The sequence below is a fragment of the Homarus americanus genome, unplaced genomic scaffold (assembly GCF_018991925.1).
Source record: "Homarus americanus isolate GMGI-L3 unplaced genomic scaffold, GMGI_Hamer_2.0 scaffold23578, whole genome shotgun sequence".
In the NCBI taxonomy this organism is placed as follows: domain Eukaryota; kingdom Metazoa; phylum Arthropoda; class Malacostraca; order Decapoda; family Nephropidae; genus Homarus; species Homarus americanus.
The window spans coordinates 5,449,017-5,472,823 of NW_024733231.1; the positions used below are offsets into that span (position 1 = coordinate 5,449,017).

At 47.1% G+C, this 23,807-nt stretch overlaps 1 protein-coding gene across 1 annotated transcript in view; it reads left to right on the plus strand.

The window, feature by feature from the left end:
• Positions 1 to 3,821: 3,821 nt before the first annotated feature.
• Positions 3,822 to 23,807, plus strand: part of LOC121869619 — a 64,796-nt gene continuing 44,810 nt past the window's right edge. Inside the window, exons 1-2 of the mRNA XM_042371105.1 lie at positions 3,822 to 4,192; positions 18,523 to 19,009. Of these exons, the coding sequence (XP_042227039.1) occupies positions 18,528 to 19,009 (482 nt within the window). The 5' untranslated portion in view covers positions 3,822 to 4,192; positions 18,523 to 18,527. The remainder of the gene's footprint in view (positions 4,193 to 18,522; positions 19,010 to 23,807) is intronic.

The window sequence follows — 23,807 nt, forward strand, 5'->3', positions numbered from 1 at the left end:
TAGCAAGTGTTTTCATAAATGGATTCTTGAACCGCTAGCTTATGGGTGTAGTTTTGTATTAATAGCTTGGTATTTTTACTTTATTTATTTGTGGGTGGTAGTGATGTGATTGAGGGAATGTTGGTAGTGAGATGACGGAGGTAAATATTGATATTGAATAAGAATGAGTTGTAACTGAATAAACGACAATGGTTGGCTGTGAGTAAGTACGTCCCAATAATACCACCGGGGACAGTGTTGGGCGTGGCATAGACCGTGAACCACTACCACCTGTACACTCCCAGCATTAATATTATCCCACAGGTATACCAGGTGTGAGTGATGGTCTGGGTGATAATTACATACCTTACCTTAAATAATGTGTTAAATTTGTCCTATCGGGTGAATCTTGCACTTACCTGTCCACCTCGCATTCTATTTTCGTTTGTTTTTTAATTCTTACGTGTATGATAAATATTTTTTTTTTATATCTTCCAGGTTTATATTATTGTTTATATAGCGAGAGATTAAGGATTCCCGTTTTCTATAGTAAGTGATTAAATAAGTCTTATGGTGTGGGTAGTTAGTGTGGGGGAGGTTGGTGTGGGTAGTTAGTGTGGGGGAGGTTGGTGTGTGGGTAGATGGTGTGGGGGGAGGTTGGGTGGGTGGTTGGTGTGGGGGAGGTTGGTGTGGGTGGTTAGTGTGGGGGGAGGTTACTGTGGGTGGTGGTGGTGGGAGGTTACTGTGGGTAGTGTGGGGAGGGTTGGTGTGAGTGAGTGGTTGGTGGGGGGTTACTGTGGGTAGTGGTTGGTGTGGGGGGCTTACTGTGGGCGGCTGGGCGGGGTTGTGGGCGTGGCAGGCGGGTATTGTGCAAGAGGCGTCGTCTTCACCCACACACACCCTTAGCTTCCTTTCCTCCTCCGCCCTCCCTCCAACACTCCTACCCTCCCTCCAACACTCCCTACCCTCCTCCAACACTCCCTACCCTCTCCAACCTCCCTACCCTCTCTCCAACACCTACCCCCCTCTCCTACCTCCCTACCCTACTCTCCTACCCTCCCTCCAACCTCCCTACCCTCCCTCCAACCTCCCTACCCTCCTCCAACACTCCCTACCCTCCTCCAACCTCCCCTACCCTCTCCAACCTCCCTACCCTCTCCAGCCTCCCTACCCTCTCCAACACTCCCCTACCCTCCTTCACTCCCTACCCTCCTTCCAACACTCCCTACCCTCTCTCCAACACTCCCTACCCTCTCTCCAACACTCCCTACCTCCTCTCCAACCTCCCTACCCTCCCTCCAACACTCATTCCCCCTAAAAAATATTACGCCCTATTTTTTTATAGTTATCAACACTTGTGAATTGATCTTAATTAATTGGCTTTTACCTTATAAGTGTTGGGGTCAATGTTTATAAGTGTTGGGGATAATGTTTATAAGTGTTGGGGATAATGTTTATAAGTGTTGGGGTCAATGTTTATAAGTGTTGGGGTCAATGTTTATAAGTGTTGGGGTCAATGTTTATAAGTGTTGGGGTCAATGTTTATAAGTGTTGGGGTAATGTTTATAAGTGTTGGGGTCAATGTTTATAAGTGTTGGGGTCAATGTTTATAAGTGTTGGGGTCAATGTTTATAAGTGTTGGGGTCAATGTTTATAAGTGTTGGGGTCAATGTTTATAAGTGTTGGGGTCAATGTTTATAAGTGTTGGGGTCAATGTTTATAAGTGTTGGGGTCAATGTTTATAAGTGTTGGTTTGTAGTAATTGGGAAAACTGTATTCGGTTACCCCAAAAATCAAGTACAGAAAGTGTGTGTGTGTGTGTGTGTGTGTGTGTGTGTGTGTGTGTGTGTGTGTGTGTGTGTGTGTGTCTGTAGGGGAATAGTGAATGGTGTGCTTGTGTTTGAGGGGATGAACGGTATGTGTCTGTCTTTGTGTGTGTGTGTGTGGGGTTCACTTGTGTGTATGTATGTGTGTACGTTTTGTTGTAGGTTTGCATGCGTGTGGTTACTGTGGTATACTCGTGTGTATGTGTGTGTGTGTATATGTGTGTGGCTTGTATAAGTGTGCTATACTTGCGTGTATCCTACAGTACGTGTGTATGGACGTGTGTGCTTTATGGGCGTTCGGTGTGTGTGTGTGTGTAGGGTGGGGTGGGGTGGGGGAGGTGTGTAAGAAGTAGGTTAGTAAGAGTGTGGGGTAGCTCGGGTTAAGACACGACACAACACATTAATAAGAATGGTAAGGCTGGCGGGAGGCCCTACAGCTGCGCGTTCGTATGTTTGTGGAGGGCGGTGCCTCGCCAGGCCATTTTAGATGATCTCTGCGGATTCGGACGATGTTAATATGTTTCAACTTGGGCATGAGGCCGTTCACCCGTTCCCTGACACACCTGGGGTTAAAATGGGGTATTTGCCGCTGTTGTGGGCGTGTTGTGGAGGCAGGAGTGGGCGTGGAGGTGAGGCAAGTTGGGTAATGAGGTAGCATTAAGGTACAGCTGTGCACGGCACCCACAGCCTGGCCGCCCCACACCTCTCACAATGTTTCGCGCCGCCCACCCCTCTTAGGCCCGCCCCCCTCCCACTGATCTTTTAAATTGTGTTCGCCACCGCTGCTGACCAGCCGTGGACATGATGCGGCAAATGTGGTGCTCATTAACACCTCTACCACACACCTACTGCCGCTAGAACACTGACGCTGTGGCAGGTGTGGGGCAGGACACGCCGGGGGAGTTGGGGGCCAGGTGGTGAGGAGACGTAGCGGGGGCAGGGAAGTGCTCGCTTTGTAACAGGTGCAACAGGTCAGGGTGGACCACTACCCCACACACACACACACACACACGTACACACAGACACACGCATGCATATAGGACATTCACACACGGAGGCTCACATGCAGACAGGCATATACCACCTTGTCGTCAGCACACAAGTGACTTCATAGGAAAATATGAATGTTTACTAATGAAATGTGGACAGTGGTGGACATATGAAGGTATGCACTGCCCACGTACACACATGTAGTTATGCATCGGCCACGTACATATGTAGGTATGCACAGCCTACTTACACATGTACGTGTGCACCGTTCACGTACTCACATAGGGCAGCACTACAAGAGCACACAAAAACATGTCAACAGCCTTAAGCAGCAGTAGGTAATAAGAGGTGGAGGATTGTGCCGCTACACACCCCGGCAGTCATGAGAGGTGAGCGTGCAGGGCATTGATTCACTGGAGGTGGGACACACGAGGGTGGGGACCACGAGTAACGTGCACGCGCGTGGGTGGACACCGGAGACGGGGAGAGCGCGCGCGTGTCCAGCTGCCGACTTTGACGCGCGTGCGTGTTTATGGTGGGTACCGGACCCAGCGTGAGCAGGACCGCCTAGGGCCGCGTTAACTCCGCCTCAATCCACAATAGGAGGTGACAACGCCTCTTTGCCATATAATAAGGCTAATATATTCGTGTCCTATGGCAGTGTGCACTCCTCCCATCTTCATAATGAATATAAACACGATTATGGGAGGGAGGGTTCCCTACAAGGCTGTGTGTAAGCTCAGCGACTAGCTGTGGGCCGGGGGAGCCGCGCACGTCTGGCAGCTCCCAGCGAGTCTACATGTGGCGGGAAACACGCGCTCCTACCTCATATGTTGGCAAAATCGACTAAAACACAGTTTCCACTGTAGGATATGATGAATTAGCCCGGGGATGGTGGAATAGGAGTAAAAAGGAGGGTAAACATGGCAGGTGCGGGCGTGCACACGGGTCAGCGGGCAGGTTGTAAAGTGAGACGAGCAGTATGCCAAATATGGGGATGGATTTGTCGAGTATGTGGCGGTCTGGTAGGGTCGCACCAAAATTAGAGGAGCAGCCTCGTACAGCGTGTGTGTGTGTGTGGACGCTGGTGTGTGTGGTACCTGCTGTCGTCCACAGTGGTACTTCGTTGTTGGTACTCGGTGGTGGTCGTGTGGTACTGCGCCAGCCATAAGCTTACAACAGCAGCGGCGGCCGGTTATGCTCGCGGCCCTTGTTAATCAGTCCAGTGGTGTGCCTTACAATCAGTGCTGTGTGTTTGTTGCTTGTAAGTGAATTAATGGGGGATACAGTGTTGATACAGTCCCTGGGATGATCATGTGGACACACGCCCGCCCTCGCCACATACGCTCTCAGAAATGCGCGCAGGATGTAAATTGAAGAGGATTAATTCACTGTAGGTAAGTGAGACGCCCTTGTGCTTTGGTGTTGCAGGAAGAAAGTTACTCTTGGAAGCAGGTGGTTGTTGTTGTGTGTTAGGGGGAGCGACATACTGCAGGTAGGCCGCCGTGTTTGGTGCGTCACTGCAGATAGTAAAGTTTTTGCGTGTTGTATTACGCAATCATTCATGTATTACTGTAACTTGTTGTTGTAGACTCGAACGTGTTTACACCTCGTCAACCCCCATAATATGAAGGGTAATACGGAGGTGTGATAGTGGCAGTGCACATCACGTAGAGTAAGATATTCTTATTAATAGAACAACTGGTGGGTGGCGCGTTATGGAGCCTCACTTAACCTTACTGCACGTCCAGTATCTGTTGACGATAACCCTCGAGCGGGAACTGCTAACTGTCTTAAGCGGCATTTGCTACGTAATACAAAAACACATAAAAATCGCTCCAACACATTTATTCCTCTCCCAAACATTAATAAAATGTTAAAACTAAACATTGTATTATAACAAGTTGAAAGTAACAGTATGGCACGTGTATTATACAGCCTGGGGGCAGTGTGTACAAGACTCGTGCTTCAGTACAAGCGTGTAACAATGTGTGAATATTAAGTTACTTCACTGTATTCTGTGTGTGTAATGTGAGGACCATAGTTTGTGTATGTACAGTAGATGTTTTGCATATATGTGTGTACGGGGTATTGCTAATAGTGTGTTGTTGTGTTGGTGTTGTTGTTTTTGTGTTACTGTTGTTGAGTTTGTTTTTGTTGTTTTTGTGTTAGTGTTTGTTGTTGTTTGTTTGTGTTATGTTGTGTTAGTGTTGTTGTTGTGTTAGTGTTGTTGTTGTGTTAGTGTTGTTGTGTTAGTGTTGTTGTTGTGTTAGTGTTTGTTGTTGTGTTAGTGTTGTTGTGTTAGTGTTGTTGTGTTGGTGTTTGTTGTTGTTGTGTTAGTGTTGTTGTGTTAGTGTTGTTGTTGTGTTGAATTGTTGTTGTTGGTGTTGTTGTGTTAGTGTTGTTGTTAGTGTTGTTGTTAGTGTTGTTGTTAGTGTTGTTGTTAGTGTTGTTGTTGTTAGTGTTGTTGTTGTTAGTGTTGTTGTTGTTAGTGTTGTTGTTGTTAGTGTTGTTGTTGTTAGTGTTGTTGTTAGTGTTGTTGTTAGTGTTGTTGTTAGTGTTGTTGTTAGTGTTGTTGTTGTTAGTGTTGTTGTTAGTGTTGTTGTTGTTAGTGTTGTTGTTGTTAGTGTTGTTGATGTTGTGTTAGTGTTATTTGTGTTAGTGTTTATTTGTTGTTGTTTGTGTTAGTGTTGTTGTTGTTAGTGTTTGTTGTTGTTGTTGTGTTAGTATTATTTGTTGTGTTAGTGTTTGTTGTTGTTGTGTTAGTGTTGTTGTTGTGTTAGTGTTTGTTGTTGTTGTGTTAGTGTTGTTATTTGTGTTGAGTGTTTATTTGTTTTTGTGTTAGTGTTGTTGTGTTAGTGTTTTGTTGTTTATTTGTGTGTTATGTTGTTGTGTTAGTATTTATTTGTTGTGTTAGTATTTGTTGTTGTGTTAGTGTTTGTTATTTGTTGTGTTAGTGTTTTGTTGATGTTGTTGTTAGTATTTGTTGTGTTAGTGTTGTTATGTTAGTGTTGTTTTGTTGTTGTTGTTGTTGTGTTAGTGTTTTTGTGTTAGTGTTGTTGTTGTTTTAGTGTTATTTGTTGTTGTGTTAGTGTTGTTGTGTTATGTTGTTGTTGTTGTTGTTAGTGTTTGTTGTTGTGTTAGTGTTGTTGTTTGTGTTACTGTTGTTCTTGTGTTAGTGTTTGTTGTTGTGTTAGTGTTGTTGTTGTTGTTAGTATTTGTTAGTGTTGTTATTTGTTGTTGTTGTGTTAGTATTGTTGTGTTAGTATTTGTTGTTGTGTTGTTAGTGTTGTTGTGTTAGTGTTATTTGTTGTGTTAGTGTTGTTGTTGTGTTACTGTTGTTGTTGTGTTAGTGTTTGTTGTTGTGTTAGTGTTGTTGTTGTTGTGTTACTGTTATTTGTTATTTTTGTGTTACTGTTGTTGAGTTTGTTTTTGTTGTTTTGTGTTGTAGTGTTTGTTGATGTTATGTTAGTGTTGTTGTGTTGATGTTGTTGTGTTAGTGTTGTTGTTATGTGTTAGTATTTGTTAGTGTTGTTGTTGTGTGTTAGTGTTATTTGTTGTGTTAGTATTTGTTGTTTGTGTTAGTGTTGTTGTTGAGTTAGTGTTGTAGTAGTGTTGTTGTTGTGTTAGTGTTGTTGTTGTGTTAGTGTTGTTGTTGTGTTAGTGTTGTTGTTGTGTTAGTGTTATTTAGTGTTGATGTTGTATTAGTGTTGTTGTTGTGTTAATTATTTGTTGTTGTGTTAGTGTTGTTGTTGTGTTGAGTGTTGTTGTTGTGTTAGTGTTGTTGTTGTTAGTGTTGTGTTAGTGTTGTTGTGTTAATTGTTGTTGTGTTATATTTGTTGTGTTATTGTTGTTGTTGTGTTAGTGTTGTTGTTGTGTTAGTTGTTGTTGTTGTGATTGAGTATTTGTGTGTTGTTGTGTTAGCATTGTTATTTGTTAGTGTTGTTATTTGTTGTGTTAGTGTTATTTGTTGTGTTAGTGTTGTTGTTATTTGTTGTTGTTGGTGTGTTGTGTTAGTGTTGTTGTTGTGTTGTGTTGTTGATTTGTTATTTGTTATGTGTGTTAGTATTATTTGTTGTGTTAGTGTTGTTGTTCGTGTTAGTGTTGTGTTAGTGTTGTGTTTTAGTATTTATTTGTGTTGTGTTGTTGTGTTAGTGTTGTTGTTGTGTTAGTGTTGTTTCGTTAGTGTTGTTGTTGTTGTGTTGGTGTTGTTGTTGTGTTAGTGTTGGTTGTTGTGTTAGGCGTTGTGAGTGTTGGTGGTATTAGTGTTTTGTTGTTGTGTTAGTGTTTGGTTGTTGTGTTAGCGTTGTTGTGTTAGTGTTGTTGTTGTGTTAGTGTTGTGTTAGTGCTGTGCTGGTTTAGCGTTGTTGTTGTGTTGGCGTTGCTTGTTGTGTTAGCGTTGTTGTTGTGTTAGCGTTGTTGTTGCTGTGTTAGTGTTGTTGTTGTGTTAGTGTTGCTGGTGTTAGTGTTGTTGCGTTAGTGTTGTTGCTGTGTTAGTGTTGTTGTTGTGTTAGTGTTGCTGTTGTGTTAGCGTTGTTGTTGCGTTAGTGTTGTTGCTGTGTTAGTGTTGCTGTGTTAGTGTTAGCGCTGTTGTTGTTAGCGTTGTTGTGTTAGTGTTGTTGTTGTGTTAGTGTTCTTGTTGTTGTTGTGTTATGTTGATGCTGTGTTAGTGCTGATGCTGGTGTTATGTTCATTGTTGTTGCTTGTGTTAGTGTTGTTGTTGCGGTTAGTGCTTGCTGTTGTGTTAGTGTTGTTGCTTGTGTTAGTTGTTGCGTTAGTGTTGCTGTTGTTGTGTTAGTGTTGCTTGTGTTAGTGTTGTTGGTGTTAGTGTTGTTGTTGCTGTGTTAGTGTTGTTGTTGTTGTGTTAGTGTTGTTGTTGTGTGTTAGTGCTTGCTGTGTTAGCGTTGTTGCTGTGTTAGTGTTGTTGTGTTAGCGTTGTTGTGTTAGTGTTGTTGCTTGTGTTAGTGCTGTTGCTGTGTTAGCGTTGTTGCTGTGTTAGTGTTGCTTGTGTTAGTGTTGTTTGTGTTAGTGTTGTTGTTGTGTTAGTGCTGTTGCTTGTGTTAGTGGGTTGTTGTGTTAGTGTTGTTGTTTCTGTTAGCGTTGCTTCGTGTTAGTGTTGGTTGCTTGTGTTAGCGTTGTTGTTGTGTTAGTGCTTGTTGCGTTAGTGTTGTTGCTGTTGTGTTAGGTTGGTTGCTGTGTTAGGCGTTGTTTGTGTTGAAGTGGTTGCTTGGTGTTAGCGTTGTGTTGCTGTGTTAGTGCTGGTTGCTGTTTGGTGTTTACTGTGGTTAGGCGCTGTTGCTGGTGTTGTGGTTGTTGCTGGTACGTCGTCGTTGATTTGCTGGTTGTGTTATGCGTTTAGCGTTGTTGGTTATTAGTGCTGTTGTTGTTGTGTTAGCGTTTGCTGTGTTAGGCGTTGCTGTGTTAGCGTTGTTGTGTTAGTGTTGTTGTTACTGGTTGTGTTAGTGTTGTTGTTGCTGTGTTAGTGCGTTTGCTGTTGTGTTAGCGTTGCTTCGTGTTGGTGTTGTTGCGTTGCTTGTTGCTGTTACCGGTTGCTGTTGTAGTGCTACGTCGTTAGTTGTGTGTTAGTGTTGCTGTTGCTGTGTTAGCGTTGCTGCTAGTGTTAGCGTTGCTGTGTTAGGCGTTGTTGTTAGCTGTGGTTAGTGCTAGGTTGCTGGTGTTGTTAGTGTCAGCGTTGCTGTGTTAGTGCTGGTTGTTGCTCGTGTTAGTGTTGCTGTTGGTTGTTGCGTTAGCGCTCGTGTTAGTGTTGTTGGCGTTAGTGCTGTTTTGCTGTTATGAGCGTTTTTGTTGTGTTAGTGTTGCTGTTGCGTTAGGTTGTTGTTGTGTTAGGGTGTTGTTGTGTTAGCGTTAGCTGCTGTTGTGTTAGTGTTGTTGTTGCTGGTGTTAGGTGTTGTTGTGTTGTTGTGTTAGTGTTGGTTGTGTTGTGTTGACGTTGCTGTGTTAGCTAGCGTGTTAGCGTTGTTGCGTTGGCGTTGTTGTGTTAGTGTTGTGCGTTGTTGTGTTAGCGGGTTGTTGTGTTAGTGTTGTGTGTTAGTGTTGTTGCTGCGTTAGCGTTGTTGTGTTGAGTGTTGCTGTGTTAGTGTTGTTGTTGTGTCAGCGTTGCTGTGTTAGTGTTACGTGCTGGGTGTTGAGTGGTTGCTTGCTGTTGCTGTTAATTGCTTCGGTTGTTAGTGTTAGTGTTGGTTGTGTTAGCGGGCTTGAAGTTGGTTGTTAGGGTGTTAGTGCTTGCTGTGTCAGTGCCGGTTGTTGTCCTGTTGCGCTCGCTTTGTTGCGTTAGCGTTTGGTTGTGTTAGTGGTTAATGTTATTAGCGCTGTTGTTGTGTTAGTGTGTTGTTATGTTAGTGCTTGTTGCTGTTAGTGCTGGTGGCGGTTGTGTTGTGTCTGGCGTTGTTGCTGCGTTAGCGTTGCTTGCTGTGTTAGCGTTGTTGTTGCTGCGTTAGTGTTGTTGCTGTGTTAGTGCTTGCTTGCTGTGTTAGTGCTGCGTTAGCGGTGTTGCTGTGGTTGCGTTAGTGCTGTTGCTGTGCTGTGCTGTTGGCGTTTTAGTGCTGGTTGCTTGCTGTGTTAGTGTTTGCTGTCGCCAGGTGTTGCTTGCTTTATTAGTGCTGGTTTTGGTTAGTGCTGTTATGTTGCTGTTGTTGTTGTTAGTGCTTAGTTTGGTTGCGTTAGCGTTGTGTTAGTGTTGTTGCTGCCAGCGTTGTTGTGTTAGTGTTGTATTGCTGCGGTTAGCGTCGTTGCCAGTGTTGTTTGCTGTTGTGCTAGTGCTTGCTGTTGTTGCGGTTAGTGTTTGGTTGGTTGCTTTAGTGCTTGTTGTCGTTAGTGTTGGGGTGCTGCTGTGTTAGTGTTGGTTGTTGTTGGTGTGTTAGTGCTGCTGTTGTGTTGTCGCTGTGGTTGCGTTAGTGTTGGTTGCGTTAGTGTTGCTGTGTTGAGTCGTTGCGTCGGTTAGTGCGTTGCGTGTGCTTAGCGTTGTTGTTGTATGTTGCTGCGTTAGCGTTGCTGTTGCTGCGTTAGTGTTGCTGTTGTCACTGTTGTTGTGTTAGTGCTGTTGCTGGTTGTGTTAGTGTTGTTGCTGTGTTAGTGCTGTTGTTGTGTTAGTGTTGCTTGTGTTAGTGTTGTTGTGTTGTTGTTGTTGTTACTGCTGGTTAGGCGTCGCTGTTGTTGCGTTACGTTGTTGCGTTAGTGTTTAGTGCTGGTTGCGTTAGCGTTGTTGCTGTGTTAGTGCGTTGTTGTGTTAGCGTTGTTGTGTTTAGCGTTGTTGTGTTAGTGTTGGTTGGGTTGTTAGCGTTAGTGCTTGGTTGCGTTAGTGTTGCTGTGTTAGTGTTGTTGTTGTGTTAGTGCTGTTGCTGTGTTAGTGTTGTTGGCTGTTCGCCAGCGCTGTTGCGTTAGCGTTGGTTGTTGTGCGTGTTAGTGCTGTTGGCGTTAGGTTGTTGTTAGTGTTAATGCTGGCGTCGCTTGTTGTTAGTGTTAGTGCTGTTGCTGCGTTAGCGTTGTTGCTGTGTTAGCGTTGTTGGTTAGTGTTGCTGTTGTTGTGTTAGTGTTGTCAGGTTAGCGTTGCTGTTGTGTTAGTGTTTTTGCTGTTAGTGTTAGTGCTTGTTGTTGTGTTAGTGTTGTTGCTGTGTTAGTGCTGGTTGGTTGCGTTAGCGTTGCTTGGTGTTAGCGTTGTTGCTGTTGTGTTATGTTGTTGCTGTTGTGTTAGTGTTGCTGTGTTAGCGTTGTTGCGTTAGTGTTGTTGCTGTTAGTGCTAGTGTTGTTGTGTTAGCGTTGTTGTTGTGTTAGTGTTGTTGCTGTGTTAGTGTTGTTACTGTGTTGAGTGCTTGCTGTGTTAGCGTTGTTGCGTTGTTGTTGTTGTTAGTGTTGTTGTTAGTGTTAGTGTTGTTGTGTTAGTGTTATTGTGTTAGCGTTGTGTTGTTAGCGCTGTTTGTTGTTAGTTAGTGTTGTTGTGTTAGTGTTGTTGTGTTAGTTGTTTGTTGTTGTTGCGTTGTTGCGTTAGTGTTGTTGCTGTGTTAGTGCTGGGTTGTGTTAGCGCTGGTTGCTGTGTTAGCGTTGTTGCTCGTCATGCAAGTGCTCGGTGCGGGTGTTGCAAGCCACGCTGCTGTCGTTAGTGCCAGCGTCAGTTGCCTTAAGTCACGCTGTAGTTGCAGTTAGCGCTGGTCGCGCCGTGTCAGCGTTGTCAGTGTTAGTGCTGTTGCTGCCACCTGTTGCTGTTGTGCTGCCAGTGCTGCTGCTGTAGCGCTTGCCGTGTCAGTGCCGTTGTCGGTTACCCGTTGTCAGCGCCAGTGTAGTCGTCAGCCAGCGCTTGCTGCTGTTGCGTCAGCGCTGCCGTTTTGCGCGCGTTGCTTTTCACCGTGCGTGTGCCAAGCGCGCGTCATTGCTGCGCGTCAGCGCGCGTACAGCCTCGCCGTGCCAGTGCCAGTTGCCGCCGTGTCAGCGTTGCTGCAAGCCAGTGCTGTTGCTGCCCGCGTTAGTGTTGCTGTGTTGCGCCGCCTGGTGGTTAGTGCTGTTGTTGCTGCGTTAGCGTTGTTGCTTGCTGTGTTATGTTGTTGGTTGCTGGTGGTTAGTGTTGCTGTGTTAGTGTTGCTTGCTGTTGTGTTATGTTGCTGTGTTAGTGCTTGCTTGTGTTAGCGTTGTTGCTTGTTGTGTTAGTGCTGCTGTTGGTTGCGTTATTGTTGTTGCTGTGTTAACGTTGTTACGTTAGTGTTTGTTGTTGTTGTGTTGTGCGTTGTTGGTTGGTTGCGTTAGTGCTTGTTGTGGTTGTGTTAGTGTTGTTAGCTTGCTTGTGTTAGTGCTGGTTGCTTGTGTTAGCGTTGCTGTTGCTGTGTTAGTGTTGCTGTGTTAGCGTTGCTGTTGTTTAGCGTTGCTGTTGCTTGTGTTAGTGCTGTTGTTGCTGCGTTAGTGTTGCTGTTGCTGTGTTAGTGCTGTTGCTGGTTAAGCAGCGTTGTTTCGTGTTAGCGTTGTTGCTGTTGCGTTAGTGTTGTTGCGTTAGCGTTGTTGTGCTAGGTGTTAGTGTGGTTGCGTTAGTGTTGTTGCTTGTTGTGTTAGTGCTGGTTGTTGTGTTAGTGTTGTTGCTTGCTTGTGTTAGTGCTTGCTGTGTTAGTGTTAGTGCTGGTTTTTTCGTGTTAGTGTTGCTGGTTGGTTGCGTTAATGCTGTTACGTTAGGTTGTCTGTTGCTTGTGTTGAAGGGTTGTTGCTGGGTTGCGTTAGCGCTTGCTGTTGCTTGCGGTTAGTGTTGTTAGCTGTGTTGTTAGTGTTGTTGTTGCTGGTGTTAGCGTTGGTTGTGTTAGTGTTGTTGTGTTAGTGTTGGTTGTTGCTGGTGTTAGTGTTGTTGCGTTAGTGTTGGTTGCGTTAGTGCTGTTGTTGTTGCGTTAGTGTTGTTGCTGTGTTAGTGTTGTTGTTGTTGTGTTAGTGCTGGTTGTGTTATGCTTGCTGTTGCTGTGTTGAGTGCTTGTTGCTGTTAGTGTTGTTGCAGTTAGCGTTGTTGCGTTAGTGCTGGTTGTTGCTGTGTTAGCGTTTGCTTGTTGTTGCGTTAACGTTGTTGGTGTTAGTGTTGCTGTTGCTTTCGTGTTAGCGTTGTTGTTGCTGTGTTAGTGCTGTTGGCGTTAGCGTTGCTGTTTGTTGCGTTAGTGCTGGTTGCTTGCTGCGTTAGCGTTGCTGCGTGTTAGTGCTTGCTTGTTGACTCGCTTGTTGTTAGTGTTAGTGTTTGTTGCGTTAGTGCTGTTTGTTGTTGCGTTGCTTGTTGTTGTGTTGTGCTGTTGCTGTGTTAGCGTTGTTGTTGTTGTGTTAGCGTTGTTGTTGTTGTGTTAGCGTTGTTGTTGTGTTATGTTGCTGTGTTAGTGTTGTTGTTGCTGTGTTAGCGTTGGTTGCTGTGTTAGTGTTGCTGTGTTAGTGTTGTTGGCGTTAGTGCTGTTGCTTGCTTGTGTTAGTGTTGTTGTTGTGTTGAGTTGTTGTGTTAGGCGTTGCTGTTGTTGCTGTGTTAGGTGTTGCTGTGTTAGCGTTGTCGGTTAGTGTTGTTGGCGTTATGCTGGTTGCTGCGTTGTGCGTTGTTGCTGCTGCGTTAACGTTGTTGGCGGGTTAGTGCTGGTTGTTGCTGCGTTAGTGCTCGTTGCTTGCTTGCGTTAGTGCTTGCTTGCGTTAGCGTTGGTTGCTGTTGTGTTAGCGTTGTGTTTGTGTTGCTTGGCGTTAGTGCTGGCTGTGTTAGTGCTTGTTGCCACGGTTGCTGGTTAGAGCAGTGTTGCTTGTGTTAGCGTTGTTGTTGTTGGTGTTGTTGCTTGCTTGCGTTAGCGTTGCTTCAGAGTGTTGTTGTGTTAGTGTTGTTGTTGTGTTGTTGTTGTGTTAGTGTTGTTGTGTTGTTGTTTGTGTTCGTGTTGTTCGTGTTGTTGTTGTGTTAGTGTTGTTGTTGTTGTGTTAGTGTTGTTGTTGTTGTGTTAGTGTTGTTGTTTGTGTTAGTGTTGTTGTTGTGTTGGTGCATTTGTTGTGTTAGTGTTGTTGTTGTTGTGTTAGTGTTGTTGTTGTTGTTAGTGTTGAATGTTGTTTGTTGTTGTGTTAGTGTTTATTTGTGGTTATGTTGGTTTGTTTGTTTGTTGTTGGCGTATTGTTGTTGTTTATTTGTGTTAGTGTTGTTGTTGTGTTAGTGTTGTTGTTGTTGTGTTAGTGTTGTTTGTGTTAGTGTTGTTGTTTGTGTTAGTGTTGTTGTTGTTGTGTTAGTGTTGTTGTTGTGTTGGTATTTGTTTGTTTGTTTGTGTTAAGTGTTGTTGTTGTGTTGTATTTATTTGTTTGTTGTTGTGTTAGTGTTGTTGTTGTTGTGTTAGTGTTGTTGTTGTTGTGTTGGTGTTGTTGTTTGTTTGTGTTAGTGTTGTTGTTGTGTTAGTGTTGTTGTGTTAGTGTTGTTTGTTTGTAATTGGTATTGTTGTTGTTGTGTTAGTTTGTTGTTGTTGTGTTAGTGTTGTTGTTGTTGTGTTAGTGTTGTTGTTGTTGTTGTGTTAGTGTTGTTGTTGTGTGTTGAGTATTTGTTGTGGTTGTGTTAGTGTTTGTTTTGTTTGTGTTAGTGTTGTTGTTGTTGTGTTAGTGTTGTTGTTGATGTGTTAGTGTTGTTGTTGTTGTGTTAGTGTGTTGTTTGTGGTTTTTGTTAGTGTTGTTGTTGTTGTTGGTTTTGTTTGTTTATTTGTGTTAGTGTTGTTTGTTGTTGTTAGTGTTGTTGTTTGTTGGTTTTGTTTGTTGTTGTGTTAGTGTTGTTGTGGTTGTGTTGGTTTTTGTTGTTGTGTTAGTGTTGTTTGTTGTGTTAGTGTTGTTGTTGTTGTGTTAGTGTTGTTTGTTTGTTGTGTTAGTCTTGTTGTTGTTGTCTTAGTGTTGTAATGAGATCTTGTGATTGTTATTGATTGTAGTTCTTATTTTTTTGTGGACATGCAATTATTGTAAAAGTCCTAGTGTTGTTATTATCATTGTTATTGATGATATTGTTTATTGTGTTATTTTATGTTATTATGAGTGAGTTTGTTAGTTCTATACCTTTGTTTTTGTAATTATTGTTGTTTTTGTAATTGTTTTTGTTATTTTTGTTGTTTTTTTGTTTTTGTTATTGCTGTTTTTTATTGTTTTTGTTGTAAATTTTATGATATCTTGTTATATGTGGTAATAATTGTTGTGTTGTATTGTGGTTGTTAGGTTGTGGTGGGTTAGGCGGTTTTAGTCTTGTGATGTGATTTTATCGTTTGGTGGGCCCATTAGTACAGCCCCTCCCTCCCTTCAATCCTATTGTTGATTTTGTATATCAGGGCCTATTAAGACTGGGGCCCATGAGGACACTTTTATTAGGACTTGGGGCCCATTTAACCACTAAATACTAAAACAAATATCCATTCTTAAGTTAATGTGTTGTAAAAGGAGTGAGTGTGGGCGGTGTTGTGTGGGCGGCTGTGTTGTGTGGGCGGTGTTGTGTGGGCGGTGGCTACGAGTAAGTTGTCGAAAAGGATGAAATGTCCTTTTTCATAATAATGTTTGTGGGCGTGGGTGGCGCGCCTCGGCTTGTAGGGCAGTAAGCTTGGCGGGTGTTTACATGGGCGTGTTGACAGGGTTAGCATTGGTTCTGAGTGGGTGGGTGGGTGGGTGTGACAATCTTAACGTTGTACTGTGTTGTGTGGGAAATTTTACAATAATAATAATAATAATAATCCGTACGATGTCCTCAATCATCGTACTCAAGGGGTTAAATCATCGTACTCAAGGGGTCATCGTAGTCAAGGTGCTATCGTAATCAAGGTGTTGTTATCGTACTCGGGGTGTTAAATCATCGTACTCAAGAGGTTAAATGTCAAGTTTGGGGTAAAATTTTAACATAGATTCTCTCAAGCATTAGTGAGTCGTACTGTTGTGTGGGGGTAAGGAGAGCACTTGAGGAGACAGGCTCTCTGTGTGTGTGTGTGTGGGAAAGAGTGTGTGTGTGTGTGTGTGGCTAAAGTGTATGTGTGTGTGTGACTAGGACGGAAGAACCAGTACACAACACGTATTATCACAGAAGTCATCACTATAGTACTCAACGCCAATAGCGTCTTCAGAGGTCAGAGGTCATGTTTGGAGGTCAGAGGTCATGTTTGGAGGTCACGAGGTTATGTTTGGAGGTCATGAGGTCGAATTTTGATAACGGGAGTGTAATGGACTTGGTTTAAGATGTGGGATATTGTTGTTGTTACACACAGACACACACACACACACACACACACACACACACACACACACACACACACATTCGTACACACACACACACACGTCTTGCCACTTAAGAACCCTCGAAATAAAAGCTTTAATGAGTTCAAAGAGAAAGGTGAATTGATGGTGATTAGTATGTGTGGGAGGAGCTCTAGTGGTGACTCTCTGACCTGTGTATCACCTTCCGTCTGTCTGACCTCTGCTGTGAGGGAACGGGGGGTGTGGGGAGGAAGGGAGGGGTGTGGAAGGAACGGAATGGGTGTTGGGAGGGAAGGAAGGGAGTGGGGGAGGAAGGGAGGGGGGGAAGGAAATGAAAATGGGGAGGGAAGGAAGGGAGGTGTGGGAGGGAAGGGAGGGTGGAAGGAACGAATGGTGTTGGGAGGGAAGGAAGGGAGTGTGGGGAGGGAAGGGAGGTGGGGAGGGAAGGGAGGGTGGGGAAGGAACGGAATGGGTGTTGGAGGGAAGGAAGGAGGTGGGGAGGGGGGGGTAAGTTGGGAGGGGTGGGAAGGAACGGAATGGGTGTTGGGAGGAAGGAAGGGGAGGAGGGAAGGAGGGAGGAGGGAAGGGAGGTGTGGGAAGGAACGGAAGGGTGTTGGGAGGGAAGGAAGGGAGGGGAGGAAGGGAGGGGTGTGGGAAGGAACGGAATGGGTGTTGGGAGGAAGGAAGGAGTGTGGGAGGAAGGGAGGGTGTGGGAAGGAAACGGAATGAAAGGAGGGAAGGAAGGAGGGGAGGAAGGGGAGGTGTGGGGAAGGAGGGTGTGGGGAGGGAAGGTGGGGAAGGAAACGGAATGGGTGTTGGAGGGAAGGGAGGGTGTGGGGAGGGAAGGGAGGGTGTGGGAAGGAAGGAAGGGAGGTGGGAAGGAACGATTGGTGGGGAGGAAGGAGGGTGTGGGAAGGAACGGAATGGGGAAGGAAAGGGGGAAGGAAGGAAGGGAGGGGAAGGAAGGAGGTAAGGAACGGAATGGTGTTGGGAGGGAAGAAGGGAGGTGGGAGGAAGGGAGGGTGTGTGGAGGGAAGGAGGGTGTGGGGAAGGAAGGAAGGGTGTGGAGAGGGAAGGGAGGGTGTGGGAAGGAAGGAAGGAGTGGGAAGGAAGGGAGGGTGTTGGGAGAGAAGGAAGGGGTGTTGGGAAATGAGAGGTAAAATATTTATACATGCTGAGAGAGATAGAGATAGATAGATAGATAAAGAGAGAGAGAGAGACGAATACCATCTCAACATCAAATATAAACCAAAATTAATAAAAACCTTTTAAAAATCCCTGGACAAATATAAAACCAACATGAACTACTACCTCAAAACCCCTATCAACTAAAACACATTTCACAAAATAAATATAAGAAAGAGAAGAAAAGGACAAATATAACACACACACACACACACACACACACACACACACACACACACACACACACACACACACACATCAAGTAGTTCAGTAATTGTTTGCTTGGCTTTCACGGCTGTAAATTTAGTTGAGATACTGGCCTCACTCTCTGACTAGGGGGCACAGGGTCGCTTTTCAATCTACATAACCGAACAGACGGACAGAATAACAATAGCTAGCTTTGGTATGTCGGCTTGGCTTTGCAATTGACATCTCCTAATTCTCTTAATAGCTTCGAGGGGTCATAGGAATAGTGGTTGATAGCTTTAGGGGTCATATGAATAATTGTTGAGGGCTTGTGTCATAGGAATAGTTGTTGAGGGCTTTAGAGAGCTTTAGTGCAGAATAATTGTTGAGGGCTTTAGGGTCATAGGAATAGTTGTTGTTTGGGGTCATAGGAGTTGGGGCATTAAAGGGGCCTTAAAGCTGGAGGTTGGGGCATTAATTAAGAAAACAAGAAAATAAGGAGTCTGCAATAGGCCGGTTGGCCTGTGCATGGCAGCTCCTGTCGAGAGTTACTACCACTCTCTATCATCCATGAATCTATCCAGCCTCCTTTTGAAACTTTCCAGAGTTCCAGCACTTACTACATAGTTGCTAAGCTTGTTCCACTCGTCCACCACCCTATTTGTGAACCAGTTTCTTCCTATCTCCCTCACCTAAACCTAAACTTATCCAACTTGAATCCGTTGCTCCGAGTCCTATCCTGCTCGGATGTGTAGATCTTTATTGATTCCTTTTCACCCAAAATGCTTCTATCATATCTCCCCGCACTCTTCACGTCTTTCTAGGGAATGCAAGTTAAGTTTGCTTTAACCTATCCACAGTATGGAAGGTTTCTAAGATCCCGGAATCATTTTTGTCATTCTTCGCTGCACCGACTCTAGTGAATTGATATCCATTCTATAATAAGGGCACCAGAACTGAACCGCATAATCGAGGTGCGGCCTGACTAGCTCAAGATATAGTTGCAATATGACCTCTGCACTCTTATTACTTACACTTCTAGATATAAAACCTGGAGGTTGGAGCATTAACTGGATCCTAAATCAGATGGTGGAGGTCAACACACGTGGGCACCTTATACCCCCCCGTGCCCGGAATATTAACCTCTTTGGTCTTTAACCTCCTCAGTACCCATGGAGGTAGGGAGGGTAAACGTTACCTCCCTTCTGACCCTCCTACCTGTACGACCTCCTGACCACCCTACCTGCTTGACCTCTCTGTCCGCCTGCTCGACCTCTACCTGCCCGCCGGCAGACCTCGTACCCTCCCGACCTCTTGACCGCCTGCCCTCCTGCCTTCCCGAACTCCCAACCTCTGTCTGACTTCTTACCTACCATCTTACCTACCTGACCTCTTGCCTGCCCTCCTACCTGACCTCCTACCTGCCCTCTTGCTTGCCCTACTACCTGACCTCCTACCTGACCTCTTGCCTGACCTCCTACCTGACCTCTTGCCTGACCTCCTACCTGACCTACCTGGCCTTTGCCTGACCAGGCACTTCTTGCCCACCCCACCCACCCCACCCCACCCCATTTTTATTTGTAATGTTTTTGTTGTATTATATTACTTGTGCTTTGTTTTTGTTTTATCTTTATTTTATTTGTTTTATTTGTTTACTTTACAGAAACTATGCAGAGTGGGGAGTCGGTAGAGGATGACGAGCAGATGACGTTGAGTGGAAGTCCCTCCCCCTCCGACACTTCTCCACCAATCACGTGCCCGCCTCTGGCTACCCTCCCCTCCAATTCCCCTTCCCTCACCTCCTCTCCTCCAATCACATCCCCGTCCCTTGCCTCCTCTCCGCCAATCACCTCACAGATCTCACCCAGTCTCACATCGAAATCCAACTTGAGAACTACCTCATTGCAACTCGAGAAACAAGCAAGTTTAACGAATAGATTAAGATTAAGCAAGGTTTTGGGCAACCATGCAGCCCCGCCCCCCTTCACTGTCCGTTCTTCGCTGATTGGTGACGATGACGACGAGGGGCGGAGCGATATACGGGTTCTCTCTCCCTCATTGGTCAACAGCCAGGTGTTGTCCAAGACGCGTCCGCTCTCCCCTGACCCCCCGCCTGACCCGCCAATCACCGCCCTGCACAACGGCGACAGGTAAGTCCTTGTTTCCGGGTCACTTTCTGGGTATGTCCTACTTCCGGGTCACTCTCTGGGTATGTCCTACTTCCGGGTATGTCACTGGGGTCTTAGTCTGGCTGGTCTCGTTAATCTCCGAGTTATATCCCGGCATTGTCCTCGTAAAATTTACGGGTCATATTAATAAAGGCATATAACCTTACGTAAATCTTACACACACACACACACACACACACACACACACACACACACACACACACACCTTATATAGACCACTTTTAACTTTATGGACAATCAAAATAATATTCTTACAGCAGCAGCACATTCAACATCGTCGGTTCAGCCCTTGTTCACCATAACTCTCTCCCTGATAACATTCTTCCTCGACATTTACACACTCACACCCTCCCTTGCAACATTCACACCCACCAGGCATCACCACTACCCTCCCTTGTAACATTCACACCCACCAGGCACCACCACTACCCTCCCTTGTATTCCACCACAGGCATCACCACTACCCTCCTTGTAACATTCCACCACCAATCTCCCTACCCTCCTTGTAACATTCACACCACCAGGCACCACCACTACCCTCCTTGTAACATTCCACCACAGGCACCACCACTACCTCCTTGTAACATTCCCACAGGCACCACCACTACCCTCCCTTGTAACATTCACACCCTGAGGTAAGAATGTGTGTGAGAGAGAAAAAGAGAGAGAATCAACAGGTGCTGGATGACAGTGTGGTCTTCTCTTTGCAATATGAGGTCAAGTGAAGACATAAGTGGGGAGGAAGGTCGAGTAGGGGAGGAAGGTCGAGTAAGGGGAGGAGAGAGTCAAGGAATAAGGGGGAGAGGGAAGGTCGAGTAGGGGGAGGAAGGTCAATGAGTGGAGGTCGGAAATGAGGAGGAAGGTCAGTAGGGGAGGGAAAGGGCAGTAGGGAGAGGAAGGTCAGTGGAAGTGGAGGAGGTCGAGGTAGGGGAGGAAGGTCGAGTAGGGGAGGGAAGGTCAGTAGGGAGAGGAAGGTCGAGTAGGGGAGGGAAGGCGAGGAGTGGAGAAGGTCAGTAGGTGGAGAGGGCAGGTAGGGGGGAGGGAAGGTCAGTAGGTGGAGGAAGGTCGAGTGGGGAGGGAAGGTCGAGTAGGGAGGGAGGTCGAGTAGGTGGAGGAAGGTCAGTAGGTGGAGGGAAGGTCGAGTAGGTGGAGGGAAGGTCGAGTAGGGAGGGGGAAGGTCGAGTAGGGAGGAGAAGGTCGAGTGGGGAGAGGAAGGTCGAGTAGGGGAGGAGGTCGGAGTGAGGGAGAAGGGCAGCAGTAGGGAGAGGGAAGGTCGAGTAGGGGAGAGGGAAGGTCAGTAGGTGGAGGAAGGGGCAGAGTAGGGGGAGGGAAGGTCAGTAGGGGAGGGAAGGTCGAGTAGGGGAGGAAGATCAGTGAGGGAGGAAGAGGGGGCGAGTTGGGGGAGGAGAGGACGAATAGGTGGATGAAAATCAGAATGAGAATATGAGGAGAAAGGATGAGGATAAAGTGGAGGGAGTAGGTGGAGTGGGAGGGAGGGTGTGGAGGGGCAGAGTGGAGTGGGAGGAGGGGGTGTGGAGGGGCGACTAATCCACTTAACCAGGTGCTCCCATATCCATAATACGTATATCAAACACCTGTCACATCTGTCCTCTTGTTACACCTGTCTCACACCTGTCACTTGCACCATCTGTCTACTATTTCCATTGAACAAACGTTTTCATATATCAAACACCTGTCTATCTATCATATCTGTCCGCCTGTCACACCTGTTCATATATCAAACACCTGTCTATCTATCACACCTGTCCGCCTGTCACACCTGTCCATGTCACATCTGTCCACCTGTCACATATTGTCGGATTAATCTGTCAGGTTACATCTGTTATACTGTCTATTATGATCTTGTGATTATTACCCGTCGTTTCTGTCTCCTCTCTCTCTCTCTCTCTCCTCTTCGTTTCTTTGTCTCCTCCTTCAATACTCTTTGCTCCTCTTTCGTCCCCCTGACACTCTACCCATCCCCCTGATCTTGACCCCCTGACCCTATCCCACTGATCCTGACCCTCTGAACTCGATCCCCTGACCTCATGACCTCATCCTCCTGATCCCGATCCCCTAATCCTGACCCTGACCCCATCCCCTGATCCTGACCCCACCCAATCCCCTGATCCTGACCCCTGACCCCATCCCCTGATCTCGTCCTACTAACCACGTACGTCATTACAAAAGTCCCAAGCCACACACACACGTCCCACAAGTCACGTCCCAAGCCACGCACACGTCCCCAAGTCACGCACACGTTCCATTAGCCACATACACGTCCCTGCCACATGCACGTCCACTAACCACGCACACGTCCCACTACCACGTACGTCCACAAACCACACACGTCCACTAGCCACATACGTCCCTACACGTACGTCCACTAACCACACACGTCCCAGGTACACGTCCCCCTGGCAGCCGTGGTGTGGGTGCGGGCACGCAGATGTGGGTCTGGTCGGGTGGTGGCCATAGAAGGCGAGCTGAGGCCGCCCCACGCCGCTTTAGGAGCACCAGCGTCCCCGGGCCTGGGTGGAGGGCAGGCGGAGGCCCTCGCTGGAGGGAAGGGAGGTAGTGCGCTTACCTGGTGGAGGGAAGGGAGGTAGTGTGCTTACCTGGTGGAGGGAAGGGAGGCAGTGTGCTTACCTGGTGGAGGGAAGGGAGGTAGTGTGCTTACCTGGTGGAGAGGGCAGTGTGCTTACCTGGTGGAGGGAAGGGAGGCAGTGTGCTTACCTGGTGGAGGGAAGGGGCAGTGTGCTTACCTGGTGGAGGAAGGGAGGCAGTGCTTACCTGGTAGGAGGGAAGGGAGGCAGTGTGCTTACCTGGTGGAGGAAGGGAGGTAGGTGTGCTTACCTGGTGGAGGGAAGGAGGCAGTGTGCTTACCTGGTGGAGGGAAGGGAGGTGTGCTTACCTGGTGGAGGGAAAGGGAGGCAGTGTGCTTACCTGGTGGAGAGGGAGGTAGTGTGCTTACCTGGTGGAGGGAAGGGAGGCAGTGTGCTACCTTACCTGGTGGAGGGAAGGAGGCAGTGTGCTTACCTGGTGGAGGGAAGCACATAATCCTTTACCTAGGTGGAGGAAGGAACAGAATCCCTCAAAGGAGGTGGAGGAAATATTGACTCCTTGTGATGGGTGGAGGGAAGGATGGTGGCTTTAAGAATCCCTCCTTCTTTACCTACTAGGGAGGAAGGGCGAAATCCTCATAGTAGGTGGAGGGAAGGAGGAGTTGACGACAGTGTGGTGCCAGCATGAGTAGTCACATCAGGAGGGAGGAGGGAGGGAGGAGGGAGGAGGAGGTCTTCTTTTGGTAGGTCGTCTTTCTGCGATGCGCTGGACGGGTTTTCATGTGTTTGTGCGGTACTGTGTGTTTGTTGTGTGTTTGTGCGGTACTGTGTGTTTGTGTGTGTGTTTGTGCGTACTGTGTGTTTGTTGTGTGTTGTGCGTACTGTGTTTGTGTGTGTTTGTGCAGTACTGTGTGTTTGTGTGTGTTTGTGCGGTACTGTGTGTTTGTGTGTGTTTTCAGTACTGTGTTTTGCAGTACTGTGTGTTTGTTGTGTGTTTGTGCGGTACTGTGTGTTTGTTGTGTGTTTGTGCAGTACTGTGTGTTTGTTGTGTGTTTGTGCGGTACTGTGTGTTTGTGTTTGTGTGCAGTACTGTGTGTTTGTTGTGTGTTTGTGCGGTACTGTGTGTTTGTTGTGTGTTTGTTCGGTACTGTGTGTTTGTTGTGTGTTTGTTGGGAGGAAAGGAAGGAGGGAGAGAAGGACAGTGGGGGAGTAGGGAGTGAATGTGGAGGATAGGGAGATCAGGGAGGGAGTGTGGAGGGCAGGGAGGGAGTGTGGAGGTCAGGGAGGTGTGGAGGGCAGGAGGGAGTGTGGAGGCAGGGGAGGGGAGGTGTGGAGGGCAGGGAGGAGTGTGGAGGGCAGGGAGGAGGTGTGGAGGGCAGGGAGGAGGGAGTGTGGGGGGCTGGGAGGGGGGAGTGTGGAGGCAGGGAGGGAGTGTGGAGGGCAGGGAGGAGTGTGGAGGGCTAGGGAGGGAGTGTGGAGGGGGCAGGGGAGGGGGGGGAGGTGTGGGGCTGGGGAGGGGGTGTGGAGGGCAGGGAGGTGTGGAGGGCAGGGAGGGAGTGTGGAGGCGGGGAGGGAGTGTGGAGGGCAGGAAGGAGTGTGGAGGGCAGGAGGAGAGTGTGGAGGGCAGGGAGGGAGTGTGGAGGGCAGGGAGGGAGTGTGGAGGCTGGGAGGGTGTGGGAGGGCAGGAGGGAGGTGGAGGCAGGGAGGGAGTGTGGAGGGCTGGGAGGAGTGTGGAGGGCAGGGAGGTGTGGAGGAGGACCGGAGAGAAGGTCAAGGTAATCAGGGTGGAGGGGCGGATGTGAGTGAGGAGGTTTTATGGAGGTGGTTGACTGTTGGTGGACGCTGAGGACCCCCCACCCTCCACCTCCACCATCCCTCCATCACCCTCCATCACCCTCCACCATCCCTCCATCACCCCTCCCCATCCTCATACCCCTCCACCATCCTCCATCACCCTCCACCACTCCATCACCCTCCCATCCCTCCACCATCCCTCCATCACCCTCCATCATCCCTCCATCACCCCTCCACCACCCTCCATCACCCATCGTCCATCCTTCCTCACCCCTTTCCATCACCTCTCAACCCCACTCCTCCACCACCACCTCCATCACCCCTCCATCACCCCTCCATCACCTCTCCATCACCTCTCCATCACCTCCTCACCCCCCAAAAAAGTCCTTCAAAGTGCTTGA